Source organism: Melospiza melodia, chromosome 3, assembly GCF_035770615.1.
Source record: "Melospiza melodia melodia isolate bMelMel2 chromosome 3, bMelMel2.pri, whole genome shotgun sequence".
Taxonomy (NCBI): Eukaryota; Metazoa; Chordata; class Aves; order Passeriformes; family Passerellidae; genus Melospiza; species Melospiza melodia.
This window is the reverse complement of record NC_086196.1, coordinates 55,599,591-55,616,320: the sequence shown is the minus strand read 5'-3', so window position 1 is coordinate 55,616,320 and position 16,730 is coordinate 55,599,591. Positions and strand designations below refer to the sequence as shown.

Below are 16,730 nucleotides of genomic sequence, written 5' to 3'. Positions count from 1 at the left end.
TCCTCTTCTACCCATCAGACATACTCTGCTATTTATCAGAAAAATTATACTTACTTTGAAACGTTGATGGAATCAATTGTTGAGACAACATACAGATTGAGATCAGCTGTAATTTTATCATTACCCTTATTGGTGCTTAATGTTTTGCTCTCATACAGCTGCTCATTTTGTTCTCAGGACAATTTTGATTAGCCTTGGTGGCACACATAGCCATGTGCGATTGGTTTGGTTTCCTTTTTTTTCTTCACACACTGTATTTCTTTAAAAAAATCCCTGCTAGAGCAGCCTGTGCTAATGGGTGTGCTTTTAATAAAAATATTCTGTAGAAAACTTTGTATTTGAAAATTAGCTTTAAGACCATCAGTAGCTTAAAAGCTTTGTTAAACATATCACTTAGATCAGATAAAGCCTGTGGCAGATAAAGTAACGTTGTACAGGTAGGCTGAGCTCTACAAACGGAATTGGTGTTTAGTGGGTGAAAAGGGAAAATCTCCACAAAATACAAAATACTTTATTAAATTCAAGTCATTTTTGAAGAACTGCTCCAGAGCAGAATGCTCTCGTGGGTGCAATGGCTCCTGCTCCGGGCCCGGGGCCAGGGCCAGCCTTTCCAAGGGCAGCGTGCCTTCCGGCGGGCAGGGGTATTGAGGCATTGTGCCTTTGTCCCTCCGTACGGGCGCTGAGGGCACTGACACCGGGGCTCTCTGGCACGCTCGGGATCAAGAACACAACCGGTGTGGGAGCCGGGCTATGAAACACAAACCCCGCTCCGCTTTCCCTGAGGCGGGGGCGGCGAACGCGCTCGCCCATATACAACCCAAGTTTTGTCCGAAGCAGTAATGACACGGCAGCGGCGAGGGCGGGGATCGCCGCCTCGGGCCGGGATGGCCGCCGCGGGCCGGGATCACCGCCCCGGGTCGAGATGGCCGGCGAGGGCCGGGACGGCCAGCGAGGGTGGGGATGGCCGGCGAGGGGGGGGATGGCCACCTCAGGCCGGGATCGCCCCGGGCCGGGATTGCCTCGGGGCGGGAGCACCGCTGGAGCAGAGCCAGCGCGGGGTGGGCGGAGGTGGCGCGCATGCGCAGCCCCGCCCCTGCCCCGCCCCTCGCGGAGCGGCCCCTCGCCCCCGCCCCCCGGCGGGCCGCGGCCGCTCGGTTCCGCATCCGGCGCGGCTGTGTCACTTCCCGCTCACGCGGGCGCTCTCCCTTTCCCCCTCTCCCCGGACCCGGATGGTGACTGGCGGCGGCGGCTCCAGGGACTGTCAGTGAGCGGCTCTCCGCGGGCCTCTTGTCCTGAGGGCGGCGGCGGCGGCGGCCGCGAAGATGGCTGCGGCGGCCTCCTGCTCCTCGGCGGCGGCGGCGGCGGGGCCCGGTCCCGGTCCGGGCTCCTGCGAGTGGCTGCTGCTGCGGGACGGCTGCCTGCGCTGCGACGCCGACGGGCTCTGCAGCCTGTGCTACCACCCGGCGCTCAACGCCATCCTGGCCGTGACCGCGCGCGGCGCCATCAAAGTCATCGACGGCACCTCGGGGGCCACGCTGCAGGCGTCGGCGCTCGGCGGTGAGCGGGGAGCGGGAGCGGGGCCGCACGGCCGCCGAACAGGTGTCGGGGCAGCCTCGGGAGCGAGCGGCGGGGCTCGGCTCGGGCCCTGCGTGCCGGAGGATCCCCCCGGCCTATTGTCACCCCTTCTTTTTTTTTGTGGCCTCGAGGGCCTCCGTGCCCAGGGAGGTGGTGGAGCCGCCGTCCCTGGAGATGTTTAAGGAGAGCCTGGACGCGGCACTCAGTGCCTTGGGCTCGTTGATGTGATGGTGTTTGCTCACAGGCTGGACCCGGTGAATCTCAGTGGTTTTTTCCAACCAGAGCCTTTGGTTCTGTGTTCCTGCTCTTTGGGGCAGAGATGCTCATGTAAACAGTGCCGAGGCCTTTTATTTCTGTAAGACATATTGGCATGGTTACTGAAAGATTAAATAGGGATGGAAGGCTGCGATGTACAGGGTTGTATTTTTTAATTTTGCTTTTGCAGGTGTTGTTGTGGATCATTGTAACGTTGAACCTTCCAAAGATTAGAAGCAGCATGTAAGGCAGGACAGGCATAGTTCTAATTCTTATTGATACGTGGTACTGAAGTAATTTATTTATTGAGCCTTATTCTGCTTTTTAAAGAAGGCTTACTGCTTAAAAGTGCCATTTGTCCTATTTAAGTTCAGAATCCTTCTTGAAGTTGTTTGGTGATACGTTTTTGTATGTGTTTGAATAGTTCTTCAGGCTGTTGACTCTCTTGACTGTCTCTGGTGGTAGTAACCATATCCCTGCTATTATGTTCCGGAGGCATGACTGTGTACTGGCTTTGTAGAGGCTTAGCATCTCCATAACTATGAAGCAACTTTATTTGTTGACCATTAGTGTTTCTGCACTGTTAATAAAGTAGCTCTGTAGAAAAAGAGCTAAATGCCATTACCAGCTTTTGTTCCTTGTTCATTAATGGCTTTTAAGCTGTGGCACTTGTCAGAATATTGGCGGTGGGTGGTGGGTAGGGCTATTTGTCTCCTTGTGAGTGCAGCCCTAGGAATAGAAAGATAGGCTTCTTACCAGTTGTGTGCCTCCATGTTCAGGGTGCTGAATTGTAGGGTGCCTCCTTACAGCTGTGTGCTGCTAATAAGATGTTGCTTTGCTGCGTGGTGGTGGTGAAAGGTTGTTTGCTGCCAGAACGTGGTACAGTAATGCCAAGAACCGCATGGGAATGCCATAGCCTAGGCAATATGTACACTTTCACCTTGAAAACCAGTAACTGTATTGCAAATGTCAAACTGAAGAAAACAGGACAAAAATTGCTGATTTCCTTTTGTAGCTCAAAGTTGGTACATTGTATGTAAAGGTTAAGCATTTGGGGCACTTGAAAAAAAAAAAGTTTTGTGGAATTATTAAGAAGGTGCCAGCTGCTTTTGTTGTCAGTTGCTTGCATGGAGAATGAGGCTCTTGTGTGGTGTTTCCTGCATTGTTCAGATTCAGATCACTCTGCTTCTATAATTCCCTTCTACCATGCTGTCTCCTAAACTGCTTTTTTTATTAATAACTTTGCTTCTTTTCTTCAAGCTATTGCAGGAATTTTTAAGTTGCTTTTAAGTTGTGGATGAAGAGGGCATAAATAGAGGACTTAATTTGTAATTGGCTGTCTGTGTAGGAGATGTTTAATTCTCAGATACAGAAAAGGAAGTGATCTGTAAATCAAAGTGATTCTACAATTTGCTATGATAGAATCCTTGCAAAGGATTTGACTCAGTATTCAAAATGCTAATGGAAATTCTCCCCAAAATAGTAACTATTTGAAAATAACATATTGCTTTGCTTCTGTTACGTACGTTCAATCATGTATACTTCCTTTAGTGTCAGTCTTCTCTGTGACAGCATGGCTGTAAAAGATGGGTTCTACTCCTCCTCACATCAAAGAACAGAATTGCTTGCAATCTACCCAAATTTTATCTGTGCAGTAGAGCTGATGATTTTATTACTGGAAAAAAAATGATAACCTTTAGTTTGAAGAACTTTTAGATGAATTTTCTTATGGATTCAGACCAGCATGCTGGTGAGAAATCTGGTGCATCTCAGCAGTTGGTGTCTGTGGCGGCTATTAGCAATCCTGTTCACTCTTTTTCTCTCTCTCTTGCGTCTTTGGGAAGAGGAGGAGAAGGGAATTTAGCTGCTCTCTGATGTCTGCCTGCACTGTACAGTGTGAGCTCTTTTAATGTAGGATAGTAGTAGCCGGGCACTCAGACCTGTAGACCAACTCTGTCCATGCTCCCTCCCCTGCCATAAATGACAGGTCAGAGGATATTGTTGCTTCAGGGACTTCTGGTACTATAACTAAAAATAGAGTCTCTAGGAATTAAAACTGCTTCTCCTGGGAGACTGCTTGTCCTCCTTGGTAATTGAGGCTGCAGGTCTTCTGCCTTGCCAAAAGATTTATGTTGGACAGAAATGCTGTTGCTTGTTACTCAAAGAAGAACAAAATGTAGCAGGCCTCTTTCTAGAAAGCAGAGCAAGGAAAAGATTCTCCTGTCAAGGCAGGATAGGGGAGGAAGGGAAACACTACCAAGCCTCAGTGTGTTTTGTATTTGCAGTCACAGTTCACTGCGGAAATATATATTAAGCTTTGAGTTCATTCTCTGTGAAAAGATTGAACCTGTGGAATGCTGAATGTGGTAGAGCAGTGGAAGCTGCCTTGGAACAGAAATGCAGATTGCTCTTTGGTGTGGAAAAGAGCAAGGCAAAAGATTCACAGCCAGAAAACAGTCCAGTTCTAGATGGAGTCCAGACATTAGGATGTGGTCTGTGTGCTTTGGTTGCTCATGTGAACTTCATTGATCTAATGTATGTGGTGATCCAGGGACTGTTCTTCTGAGCCCAGTCTGTAGGAATTCAGTTGGGATTGTTAGACCATGCTGAATCTTCAGCAGCTCTGTCTCTTGAAAGTGTGTTATCATCTTTAATCTGTTTCCAGCATGAGCCCTGTAGGCCTGTTCAAAGGACAAGGTGATCGTTTGCAACAGCCCAGAGCGTGGCAGTGCAGAAAAGTAGGGGGAAAATCAGGCACCACTAACGTTAAGCTCTGTCTTACCTGGTCATAAGGTTGTCTTTTCTTTTCTGTCAAGACTGTTGCATGCACACTGCATTTCAGAGAACCAGACTGGAAGTGCAAGGACAGTTCTTGTGATTTTTGATGTTCTGCGTTTCTGTTTATTTGCTTGTAGTGGTTAGTCAGGACTGGTTTTGAATCTGTCACGCAAGTCTATCAAGTGCTTTATTTTCCCTCTTAGACATTTAAATGTTTCTGTGGTTTCAGTTTCAAGTTGAACACTGGTAGCCAAAAAAGCATAAATGAAGAAACTTCAAATACAGTGCTAGAGATGAGCCTTTTCCTTGGCCTCAGAAGAAGCAAACCAAAACACTGAGACAAAAACCCCTGAAGAATCTAAACAAACTTCCAGATTAGTCTTGAGTGACTCTCTTAGTGTTCATAGAGGTGTTCAATTTATCAGTTCCTTCTATTTACAAATAAACAAAGAAAACTGCCTGAACTGGAAGAGTGCTATAACTCTCAGAGAAGCTTTAGTTTCTTATTCTTTAAAATAAGAAACTAAAAGTACCATCAGATGGACAGTGACCATCTTGAATGTTCCAGTAGGTATTTCTAGATTAATTTGATATAGCAGTACCTTGTTTGCTAAAATGCACAGTGTTTTGTAGCTAAGGCCTTCTAAGTTACTCTAGAGACCCTAACAGGAATCAAAACATAAACATAGACTTCTGAACCTGTACAGGGAAGGATCTGTTCATTGTACACACACACCAGTTTCTGTAGGGGAAACAGAGCTTCTGCCTTATCATCAGAGGCCCTCAAGGGCTGTTCCTCCATCAGAATTTAGAAGTAAATAGATCTCAGCCCAGGAGGCTTACCTGTGCCAGCAAGTTCAACTCCATTGCCTGTCAGCGTTCCCTTTTGGGAAGTCTTGTTTTCTTCAGCTGTCTAAATTATGGTGCCTTGGAAATCTCTTAAGGGGTATCCAGATCTGTTTCTTTCTTTTCCATGTGATGCAGAAGGCAAAACAAGAGGAAAATATTCTCTTTTGCTACTTGGAAGTCATGGAGGGAATTTACACTTACAATAATATTTAGGGAGAAACTACTGGGATACTCTGTCATCCAATTCTACACTTGATCTATTTAAAGACACCATCAACAGTTTCAGCTGTTTGAAGCTCACTGGTAGTACTGCTCAAGTTCTTCATTCCTCAAAATTTGGGCTAGTTTCTTTCATCTTCTTGTTTCTTGTATTCTTTTGTTCCATTATGAAACAAAGATAATGGTAATAATAATAATGAAGCCCCTTGGTCTTAACAGAGAATTTCTCATCATGTAGGGAATGTTGTCAAATCTAGTGATGTGCTACAGCCCACTTTGCATTTGAACATACTTGAGTGACTGCTAATCTGGGTGAAATGCTTTTTAAAGAGGTAATTTCATTTATTTATGTGATCTTAAGATAATTCATGAGGTGCCTTAAGCATTTGAGAAAACAGGATAGGAGAACTGCTAGATTTGAGTTCAGTGTTTTATACTGGCAGAGGCTCTAGACTACTGTGAGTTTCATTTGTCTGCAAGATTAATCAGTGTGTCAGATATCCCTTACCTAGATATTCTTACTTACCTAGCATCTTGCCAAATTGTCAAAATGCTGTTAACTGGTATTTCCAAGCTCTGTTGAAGCACATCTGGATTATCTTCTGCAGAAGCCAGAAGAGAGTAAGATTAGAGATCTTTTCTTTTCACATAGCTTTAAGGGGATGCTTGCATGTCCATGTTTCATGCAGGGATTCAGAAGTTCTAAGAGGCAGCAATGCAGGCATATGTTATTTTGCCAGGCATGATCACACAACATTTTTTCATTTTATTGACAGATCGTTCATATCTGGACTGATGGATTCATGGCTGTCACTGCAACAGCAATGCAGTATTATTAAAGGTTGCAAAGTGCTTTCATGTCAGATAATCAGAAAATTCCTAGATCTCTGCATATGGACTCTGAAAAAGGTTTTCTGCAGGAAGACAAATCCTGAAATGCTTCTTAGTGACTTGAGGAGGAAACACTGTGCTGAGATTTGTGTCAGGGATTTGAACTTTGACTGCCTGCCCTAATTGTCACACAGGTAGTTAAGGCATTTCTCGTTGATATGAAGGTTTCTCAGGGAAAAAACTGACCTTCACTTCAGTGCTGATTATTGTCCAACTTTGGTCAAGACAGCTTTTAATATGCCCATATGATATGCTTCAGCTCAGCTCCCAGTGATGTTGTGTACTGTGTTGTGTAAGATGTAGAAGAAACTTGGCAAAAATATATCCTGACAGATAACTGATAGTTCAAATCCAGAGCATTATGGAAAAAAGCAGGTGTATCTCTGTTGGACTTTAGTAATGAAAACATGGAGAAGGCTTTTACTCATTGCCCAGCCTAGTCATCTTTCAAGGCCTGATCTTTCACTATTCTGAACATGCTGCTGATCAGTGGTTTGGATCTAACACACTCTCTTGTCCTGTAGTTGGTCCTTCCTGGCAGCCCACCACAGTGTTAGCTGGCCCAGTAGAATCACTTTCTGAGGCTTTAGTTACATTGTTTATAACTATGTTTTTATGGTTGCTGTTGCACTGATATCTATAACTTAAGTGAAATAGAACATCTTAAATTTTATAAGATAGAGTGTAAGAAAAATCTGTCCTAGATGAAGATTCACCTTAATTATTTTTTAATAATGATTAGGTCTGATTCTTTGGTTTCAGGTTTTCTTTCCCAGTTACTTTCAAATCCCAAAACAAAGCTGTCCATCCTTGCTTTTACAAGCATTCTTTAATTTTCCCTGAACACTATGATGTATTTCAGAAATGCTTCTTAGGCTGCCTTGAAGATGGAGATGGGGCTTGCAATCATGTGGAGTCATGGGCAAATTTGAGTGTATCAGACTGTCCCAGGTCATGTTGTGAGATAGCTGTTTGCATGTTGTCTGTTCCAGTGGGATCGGTAACTTTTCACAATTTTTAAAAAATTTGTAAATAAAAGATTTACACATGGGTTAGTTCATTTTCCTGATGGTTCTTAAGTGATGCCACAGTATTGCTTTCTGCTGTTAGAAAGCTGTCCTTTAAATAGTTAATGCTTTCTTAATTACACTGACTGCCTGCAGTCACCAGATGAGTGCTTCTCACTGAGTAGAAGTTTCAAGAAAGAACAGCTATTGGCCTGAGTTGTTTTACTTGTGAAATACAGATGAATACTAACACTTGCAAGTGCTTTGCTGCCTTGTCTTTGGGACGAGTATCAGGATTTGTTAAGGACCCAGTGTACACTGCTAGTGAAAAGATAGACAGGAACACTGCAGAACATTTATTTTGAAGATTCCTGTGCCTGTTGGGGAAATAGCACTCCACAGATAAGGATGATAGTCAATAAACATTGTGCATAACAACAGTTTAGAAGTGTTAAATTATGAAAATAATAACTTATTTGTCATATCAGTATAAACACTATTATGTTTGAAATTTTCTTGAGCTATTTGCTAGGGCCATTCAGGGAGTATTGATAACTTTTTAATATGTAGCTTAAGAGGGAATTTGCTTAAGTTGTCTTGAAAATTGGTAGTGTTAATGAAAACATATCCAATGACAAGTGCTGGTTAATGAAGGCTTGCATAGCATACAGTCTGTCAGCAGTTCTTCAGTCCGCTCTTCGGTCTGGGAAGGCAAAGCTGTTTGATCCACTGCACTTCCCTTCATTTGGCTGAGCACGAAGCACTCAGGATCCCATTGTTGCATTTGACGACTGTAGGAGAACAGTTTGGCAAACTCTTGTTTACTGGACAATGGGGTACAAGGATTCATGAAAAACTCCATCTTGAAAGGAAGAGCTGGGAGGGTGAAAGGTGGCACTGAGAACTATGATGGAGTGCCTGAATGACAGTGAGGAAAGGGTTAGGGAAGTAGGAAGCTGTGAAGCTGGCACTGAAGACTGGAAATAGTGTTTAATTGGAGGATAAGTAGGCAGTGTGGTTAATGTGGAGAAATAGTGGGGTAGGTTTAGCTGACCTGTCTTCTGCAGGATCCTAGATTTAAGGTGTGATGTAAATGATGATGTGTAACACTGCTTGTTAAACTTTTTTTGGTAGTGGATTTTCCTGATTAGTTTTCTATAGCTTTTGTGAGTCAGAAGTCACAAGACCAGCATTTTTCAACAAATAATCTCAGGTTCACTCCCCATAATGGGAAAGGAAAAGTCCTTATTCTGAACCTGTGGAGGACCTGGCTTGCCAATGCCTACAGAAGGCACCTGGCAAGGCCAGACTCAGGGACTTTCCTGAATGTCCCTCTTCAGTGACAGAACTCAGCTTTAATTTATGTGATCACCATGTTCAAATATTATGTTGCAAATAAGTGTTTTAAATGTACAAGGCCTTTTAATTTTGCTGACTTCTCTGAAGAGCTTGAAAAAGCATCCTAAAGGATAGTTTCACTTTTAAATATAACTTATATGTGTATGAATCTAGTCTGTTCTACTTTAGTTTCCCTGTGTAGAAGTAGTTACTAGGAGAATATGAGAATGCATTTAATAAACTTGAAATACTCATAAGAATTTAGTGGCATTGTAGCCTGGTGTACTGGGGTCTGAACTAATTCATAATGCCAGAAGGAGATCTTGTGCTAGGAATATGAAATGCCAGCTAAATGCTCAGTTGTTACTGTATAAGCAAATGCTAGAGAAGTTGTCAAGAACTCTTCTGACTGTATATACATATACAGCCTTTATCAATGGCTGTATGTGTGCTGTATTTTCATCTCAAAAAGAGTGTGACAGAACTAGAAAATTAAGGTGTGGAATGGTTTATATATGTGAAACAAATGGTTTATGTATGTGAAACAGTATTCAGTATGAAAAAGATGATGGGGATGATTTGGAATGGGGAGTTGAGAGAGTGAGAGCCTGAAAAATGAAAATTGGGAGTTGATTACTCAAGTACAGGAGATGAGGGCATCAAAAGAAGTAACTATGAGAAATAGTAAAATATGGAGCTCCTGGCTACAGGGCATGATGCATGGATGCTGATTGTTTGTGGAATTACAACAGTGTTGGACAAAGTGGTAGAGGAAAAGCCTGTGTAAGGTCATTGTAATAATCAAAACCCTTTTGGGTCAGAAGTCCCTAAGCACAAGCAGGCTCAGGCTGAGAGTGTTGCAGGAAAGAACCATTGTGTAGATTACCTTCTTAAATTTGTCACTAACCGCTTGGTTTAGACTGCTGTCTTGAGCAAAATATGGGGTTATGAGCATTTTCCTCTGATCCACTATGCCTGCTTCTCTGGTCAGTACAGTTTTTTGAAAGTAATGTCCAAACGAGAAAGGTAGTAACTCAGCAGTCTTAAATAGCTTTTGAGCTACTGCTGCAGTAATGGAAGACTGCTGTTAAATTTTCTGCTAAACCTCTTTTTCTGCAGATTAAACAAGCCCAGTTATCTTAGTCTTTCCCCACATGTTGTATTCTCCAGCCCTCTAACTTCTTAGTACCCCCTGCATGGGACTGTCACATGTGTGCTGATACCTCAGATGGAGGAGCAAAGATGGAACTGATATTCTGGATGTGGGCTTATTGCTGCTTAGAGGCGACTGATCTTTTCCTGTGCTCCTCTCTATGGTAACAGTTTGTTGCTGAGAGGATGCACTGCTGCCTCTTGTTCAGCCTGTCCATCAGGATCCCCAAGTTCTTTCTGTTGGGTTGCCATTCAGACAATTGGTCCCCAGCTTCTCTTGATGTATGGGGTTATATCCCATTCTGGGTGTAAGACCTTGCATTTGTCTTCACTCAACATCAGGAGATTTGTGTCAGACTTTTCCTCTGTCTGGCATCCTCATAAAAGGCAGCCCTGCCATTTAATGCATCAGTTGCCCTCAGTCATCTCCCAGTGGTGTCATCCCCAGTCTAATAAAGGTGCAGCATGTCCCACCATCCAAGCCATTGGTGAAGGCAGTGAACCATAAATCAGGCTTTGTTGAGTGCCACTCATAACTGGGTAGGTGTTGTATCCTTTACTACTGACTTTGCACATGACAGTGTAGCCAGGTTTTCACTTGCCTTATAACCCACCCATCTGCTTTTGAGAACTTGCTGCTTCTCCCAGCGTGATGTCTTGGAATCTTCTTACAGTATTGGAGCTTGGAAGGCTGAGAAGCTAAATCATTTCCTGCCAAACAGTCTTGGGAGTTCAAAAAGTGCCGTATGTGGAGATGTTTTCTCCTGTCAGAGGCTGCAGGATACATAATGGGTGAACTCAGATGCCACTTTAGGGACCAAAAGAGGAATTGGTAGTAAAATTTCATCTGGCAAAGTTTCTTTGTTGTGAAATGCTGCGATGGGCCTAGCGCTTGAAGAACGGGAACTTCCTGTTACTGAGCTGTGAAGTGTTCCTTGCCCATGTCTGGTTGTGGGTGGAAGCTGTGTAATCTGTCTGTCTGCACCCTTTGAAAGAAAACTTGCTGGAAATTTTTTCATCATTTTTGACTTCAAGAAAAATTTTGAAGAAGAATGTGCCCTCAGTGAGGTGTTTGCAGAAGAACTGCAGAGGATTACATTCTCACAGTTTACTGGGGCTTACAGGAAGGATTCTAGAATACCTTGTGAAATCATTCCTCCTTTTTTCTTGGGATAACGGTGTAAGGCTGTGAGAGTAGTTTTGTTCTGTACATGCAAGTGATGCCAGTGGTATCAGATACATGGAGATGTGAAACCACACGAAGAGCATGGGCACAAGGAGCTCAGGAACATCCTCCTGCTGATTCACTCTCATTTTGAGTCTGTACAGTGGGAGAGGACTCTATGCCTGCAAAGCGAGCGAGATATGAGCTGTCTTGATCTCAGTGGGGTTTTGTTTATGTTCTGAAACCTTTTAAGTGTTAGTGTTAGCTTCTCTTAGTAGTTGCTTGAGCAGACACATCTAGTTAATATTCATGTGGCAGTCTCCAGTGCTTTGGCCCAGATAACACATCTTCCTGTTAATAAGGATTATTAAAACCAGCTATCACATAATGTAACTGAGACTGAAGCAACTCTGTTGTGCTTGTTGCTAAAGGAAAAGATAAACTTTAGATCACGTCTTGTTTTTTATTAATTAAATCCAGTTTTGCAAATAAGTGAGTTTGAAGGCACTTTGTGATGTGAATCTGGGTATTCATCTCCTTCAGCATTCTTGCTGTTTAGAGAACATTTTAAATTTTCTTTCCTGCTTCAGCTCTAGTGTGTTTTTTCTTTATTAAATCATTTTGGACAGCTCTTCCAGCTGATGTGGCAGATGAAGGTATGTGCATATAGTGAAATCTAAAAGAAAATGTTGTTTGTATATACCTAGAATCTGAACTTGTGTTCCTCTAATAGCTTCCTTTCTGTCCTTTCCTAAAGTTTGAGAATGTTTCTGTTTTGGGGAAAGGAGAGGTTCATGGAGTGCCTTTGTGATGACAGCAGACTGCTTTGGTGAGGTGATGTTCAGTGCAAACAAGGGGCTGGGCCTGGACCTGGCAGAGAAAACTACAGGGCCAAAATATCCACAGGGGATGTACATGAGGAAGAGAAGAGGAGGAATGAGGGAGGATCTATAACTGATAAATTCAGTAATTATGAGCAGTCATGGCCTGATTTGGCCAGCCATTAGATATCTTCTCATTATGGTGTTCCCAGCTGTTCATAACCACCATGTCTTTGTTTCATTTGGGAGCCACTGATGTGAAATAATTTGGAGGCAACTTTTATTTTTAGACGTGACTTAGAGGTTTGCTCTTTATGCTCTTTTGTTTGAACCCTTTGCAGCTCATCCAAAGTTGTGGTTTTCTGTAGTATTAGTTCAAAATAGATTCCTGCAAATATGGCAAGTTAAGACAGCAAGTTGAACTTTAGGACAGGATTTTCCTTTTTTTAAAATTTTATTTCTATTGTCCTCAAATTGCAAGTGTTCTGGTATGCTTGCCTTGGCAGATGTGTTGCTTAGCCAGTATTTAATTGGGTGTTATACTTGCTAACTTTTTGTCGATTTTATGATTACATGAAGTGGTAGCAGTAAGAAAGGCACTTGTTTTGTAACAAATGAGGGCAAGTGATACTTAAAGTTTTCTTAATCCCAGGTACGTGAAAAATGCGTGAGAAGTAGCTGAGTGAGGTTCTAGCAAGAAGTGTTTTTGTCTCAGATGGAAAGAATAGTTTTGCTGTTCACTAGCGTGGCCTTTTCTTGAGTTTTGGATTCATTTTAAGTAGCTTGATGCTTGAATCTTATGGTACAAGATCAATGGAATAGATAGGGCTTTTGATCTCCTGAAACTTCATTTATTATTTTTTCCATGCTTGCAAGTATCTTGAAATGGGTACTGAGATATTGTTTGGATATTTTAACTTAAATGGCAGATGCCATTAGTGACCAGATTGGCAATTATTAATGGCAGATGCAATTAAATGCCAGAAACTGGTATTGCTGCACATAATGTATCTCTTCTACTGGGCTGATGGCATTTCTGTTTCTCCAAAAATGTTACTTCTTTATTTAAAGACCTGGTGACATTCATAGATCAAAGCTATGAACTCTGAACATTTAGATACTTGATTGGACTTGGGTCTTAGCCTTATGGAATCAGTGCTATGATGCATGTTTACCACTCTCACTTTATAGCTGCAGGTAAGTGTTAGTTTCCTTCAATTTAGAAATTATTTTTAAGCTTTTTTTGCTCTGTATTGGGATCTTCTTGTCAAGAGAATTACTCACTTTGATATGTTTTAATACTGTTCCTGGCTAGCAGTTTTCTAGGTGAATTAACTTTTTCCAATATCACAGAAGATAAAGGTGTTAATGCCAGCATTAATCTCTATCTCTTCATGATGGTGGCCAAGCATGTGCATGTGACAGCCACTTCTCTTAAGCTCTGTAGCTTTGAGGCTGAATCTGTCTTTAGCAGAGAGATGGAGACAAACTTTTTCATTGTTCTACTTCTTGAAAATCAAGGCTAATTCTCTAATTGGTTTGGTTCATCTTAATGCCCCTAGGCAAGGGGGCATGCCAGATGCTGCTTAGACTGTTATGAGTTCTCCAGACCAGTTTGTTTTCTGTAATACTCCCATGGGTCAGATTGCGATCACAGGAAATTGCTGGTCTCTGTTCTCTGTTGTTTGAAACAAAGAAGGTGAAGGTGAAATGTTCCTGTTCTCAGGTTCTTAATTTCTGCAATCTGATGTTTGTTTGGTTTTATTTTAAGTTTTTAGGTTGCTAGTTCTAATGTTGTGATAGATGTCATATCACAGTGTAATATGCTATTGGATTTGCACTTCTGGCATGCTAGCAGCCTGCCAGGTTTCCTTGTAGGAACTGACAAAAGGTTTAATGACTTCTTTGTGAGTTGTTTTGTTTTTAATCCTAGGCAGATAGGCTGGAGATATTGGGAGAAGCTATGATTCACTTGTGCCAAGACTGAAAAGCAAAATCATTAGAAACTTAGAATGACTGCTTTTCTCCTACAACCCAAAATAAATTACAGCTAAAGCAATGGGGGCTAAAATGAGAGTAACAGTTGGGTTTTGATGATCTAGCTTAAATCATCTAGTGATTTTACATGAAACTTTTTAACTGTGGTTTGTGAAGGTGCAGATCATTATTTATTGCCAGTAAACTGAGACTGGACAGGCAGGACATAATGTTAGAGGGGCACCAGTATGTTTTTCTATGGGTATCAGCAGAGTCCTTTAGCACATTGTAAAATATTGATCCTGAGTTAAAAAGAACACTTCTGACAATGCTTTAGGATGATTTAACTTTTCTAGGCATAACTTGTTGGTTACTACTTCTGTAGCAGTGACTTCTACATTTGTTGGTTTCCTGGTTCTTAATCTGTTATTACAATAATATGGTCAGCCATATGTGGACTGTGTTACACTATGTGACTAGTTTTAGAATTATCTCGAAATGTGTTTTGTGAACTTTTAAAATTAAACTCCTATTTGCAAAAAAGCTTCTCAGCAACTCAGAGGCTATTTAGTGTAAGTTACAGAATGTGTTTCTCTGAGTTTTGGAAAAATATTAAATATCGATTGAACAATTTCCTTGAAGTTCCATCGACTTAGGCTAAGGGAGCCTGTTTTGGTTTTATGTACTTCAATAAAATAAATACAATAAAATAAATAAAATAAAAACAGCAACTGTAAATAACTTTCTAGAGATAATTTGGCCAATCTTTCTGTCAATACAACAAACCAGAATATTAGCCAGCACACAACAAAAAATCACAGCTGGAAGACAATATATTTTTTGTTCTGTAGTTATAACTTATTTTGTTTTGCAATGGAGCAGAAATACTATGTTATCTGCCTCATTAGTTATCTTCATTGGCTTCTAAAGATTTGGACCATTTACTCAAAGGGTATTAGCTGTTTGCTGCTTTAGACATGAGATTTCATTAACACTACAGAATTGATACAGTAAGAATGGTCTAGCCTGGAAAGCCACAATGTCTGGGGCTCCTACAGACTGCAGAACTGCTAGGCACAGGGCACGAGCACACTCCTGTGCTTGACAGGAAATAAGGAAAGTGCAAAAGAAACTGTTCATGGTGTTGGCATGGCTCATCCAGAAAGGATGAGCTGCTTTTCCCATTTTCTCTGGGAGGGGGGAAGGAGGAGAGAAGTGATGTGTTAAAGAAAGTGTCCTGTAGTGATCCATCCCTTGGATCACTCTGGATAGTCTGCAAACATCATCAGAATCTACTGAGGTTTCTAGTTTAGTGCATCAGATACTGTTCAGTTTATTTGCATAATAGTTTCCAGTACATTGTTGAAACTTTTAAAAATATTAAAACTTGTATTTGAATTTTTGACAAAGCTTATTTTCCTGTAGAATGTTTTACTTCCTTGCCTGCAGCTGTGTTGGTTGTAGAAAGTTTTGTGTGAGGAACTCCAGTGTATTGGCAAAAACACAGTGTGAAATTAGTTGATTTACCATTCAGAGAACTCTGTTTTCCTGAGCAAGGACCAAAGACTTCACAGCTATCAAGTGATTCCGAACTATTCAGGTGTTTCTGACTGCTGTATCAATGATTACAATTGCAGTATACTTACTGCAGGCAAAGGCCTATCTCCTTTGTTTTGTGAGTGTGAGTCATTGTTTCCGAAATCTTGGTGAGAAGGGCAGCTGACAACTGTTCTTTACCTGCATTTTCAAAGAGAGGATACCACAAATGTCATGTGGTCAGATTCATGTGCCCTGGATTTCCAGAAGTTTTAATTTCCATTTAACTCTTATCAAAGTGTGAAGATGACAGAGTCATGTAGCTGTCCTTATCTGGATGTTTTACTGTATGCTAGTAACCAAAATGGTGATTTTTTAATTATTTATAATAAAAACAGTATCCAGCATCTGAGGAAAGAGGAGAACATGGACAGGACATGATTAATGCAAAATTTGATGAAACTCCTATTTCTGTGTGACAGGAAGACCTCTCTGTTGACGATGCAGCATTTTCAGCTGCCATTGGAGCAAGTGTCCATGTATTTATAACATACACACACACACTCTGCTTCTGGAGTGGCAGCTTACTCTGTCTGTGATAGCAAGCAGTTTGCCTTCTGTACAGGTAGCATTTCACATGGATTGCATTCAGTTCTGCAGTCTATCCAGCTTTAGGCACGTAATAGTGATGAGTAACATTAAACATTTTAGGGGTTAATATCCATTGCCACAGCCTTTCCTTATTTATCTGGTGGCAGTCTTCCTCTGCCTTCACCAAACTTCTCAGACCTGTTACTAACATCACGTGTGCAGCACTGAGCACAAATGAGCTGTTGTAGTGTTTCAAGGAACACACACCACATTGGTACGTGTTACATGCTGTACTTAGTTTTGAGAAGTGTTGTTTTGCTTGATGAAGTGTTGTTAGTAAGCCTTAATGGTAATTTAACAGTTTTGTCTCAGTGTTCATTCTGGTTTGTGCATTTTTGTTCTTATTATTGTTTGTCAGCTAGTATCAAGTTTAAACACCAGGCATTAAGATTGAAAACTCTAGCTGAGGCCTCCTGGTAGGAGGAGGATTTAAATTAATGGCTTTCACTGTAGGAATAAAATGGTTATTGATGGGATGTATAGATTTTGGTAGTTTGTTTTTTAATGTAGGAAATA

At 41.8% G+C, this 16,730-nt stretch overlaps 1 protein-coding gene across 6 annotated transcripts in view; it reads left to right on the top strand.

Moving 5' to 3' along the window:
- Nucleotides 1–1,307: 1,307 nt before the first annotated feature.
- The window catches only part of BIRC6 (baculoviral IAP repeat containing 6), a 176,119-nt gene continuing 160,696 nt past the window's right edge, over nt 1,308–16,730 (top strand). For 4 of the 6 annotated variants that reach the window (XM_063151836.1, XM_063151835.1, XM_063151837.1 and 1 more), the window contains exon 1: nt 1,323–1,557. In XM_063151836.1, coding sequence (XP_063007906.1) covers nt 1,323–1,557 — 235 coding nt within the window. Of the gene's footprint in view, nt 1,558–16,730 lie in introns of all 6 variants that reach the window. The other 2 variants (XM_063151839.1, XM_063151838.1) reach the window with 1 other exon arrangement.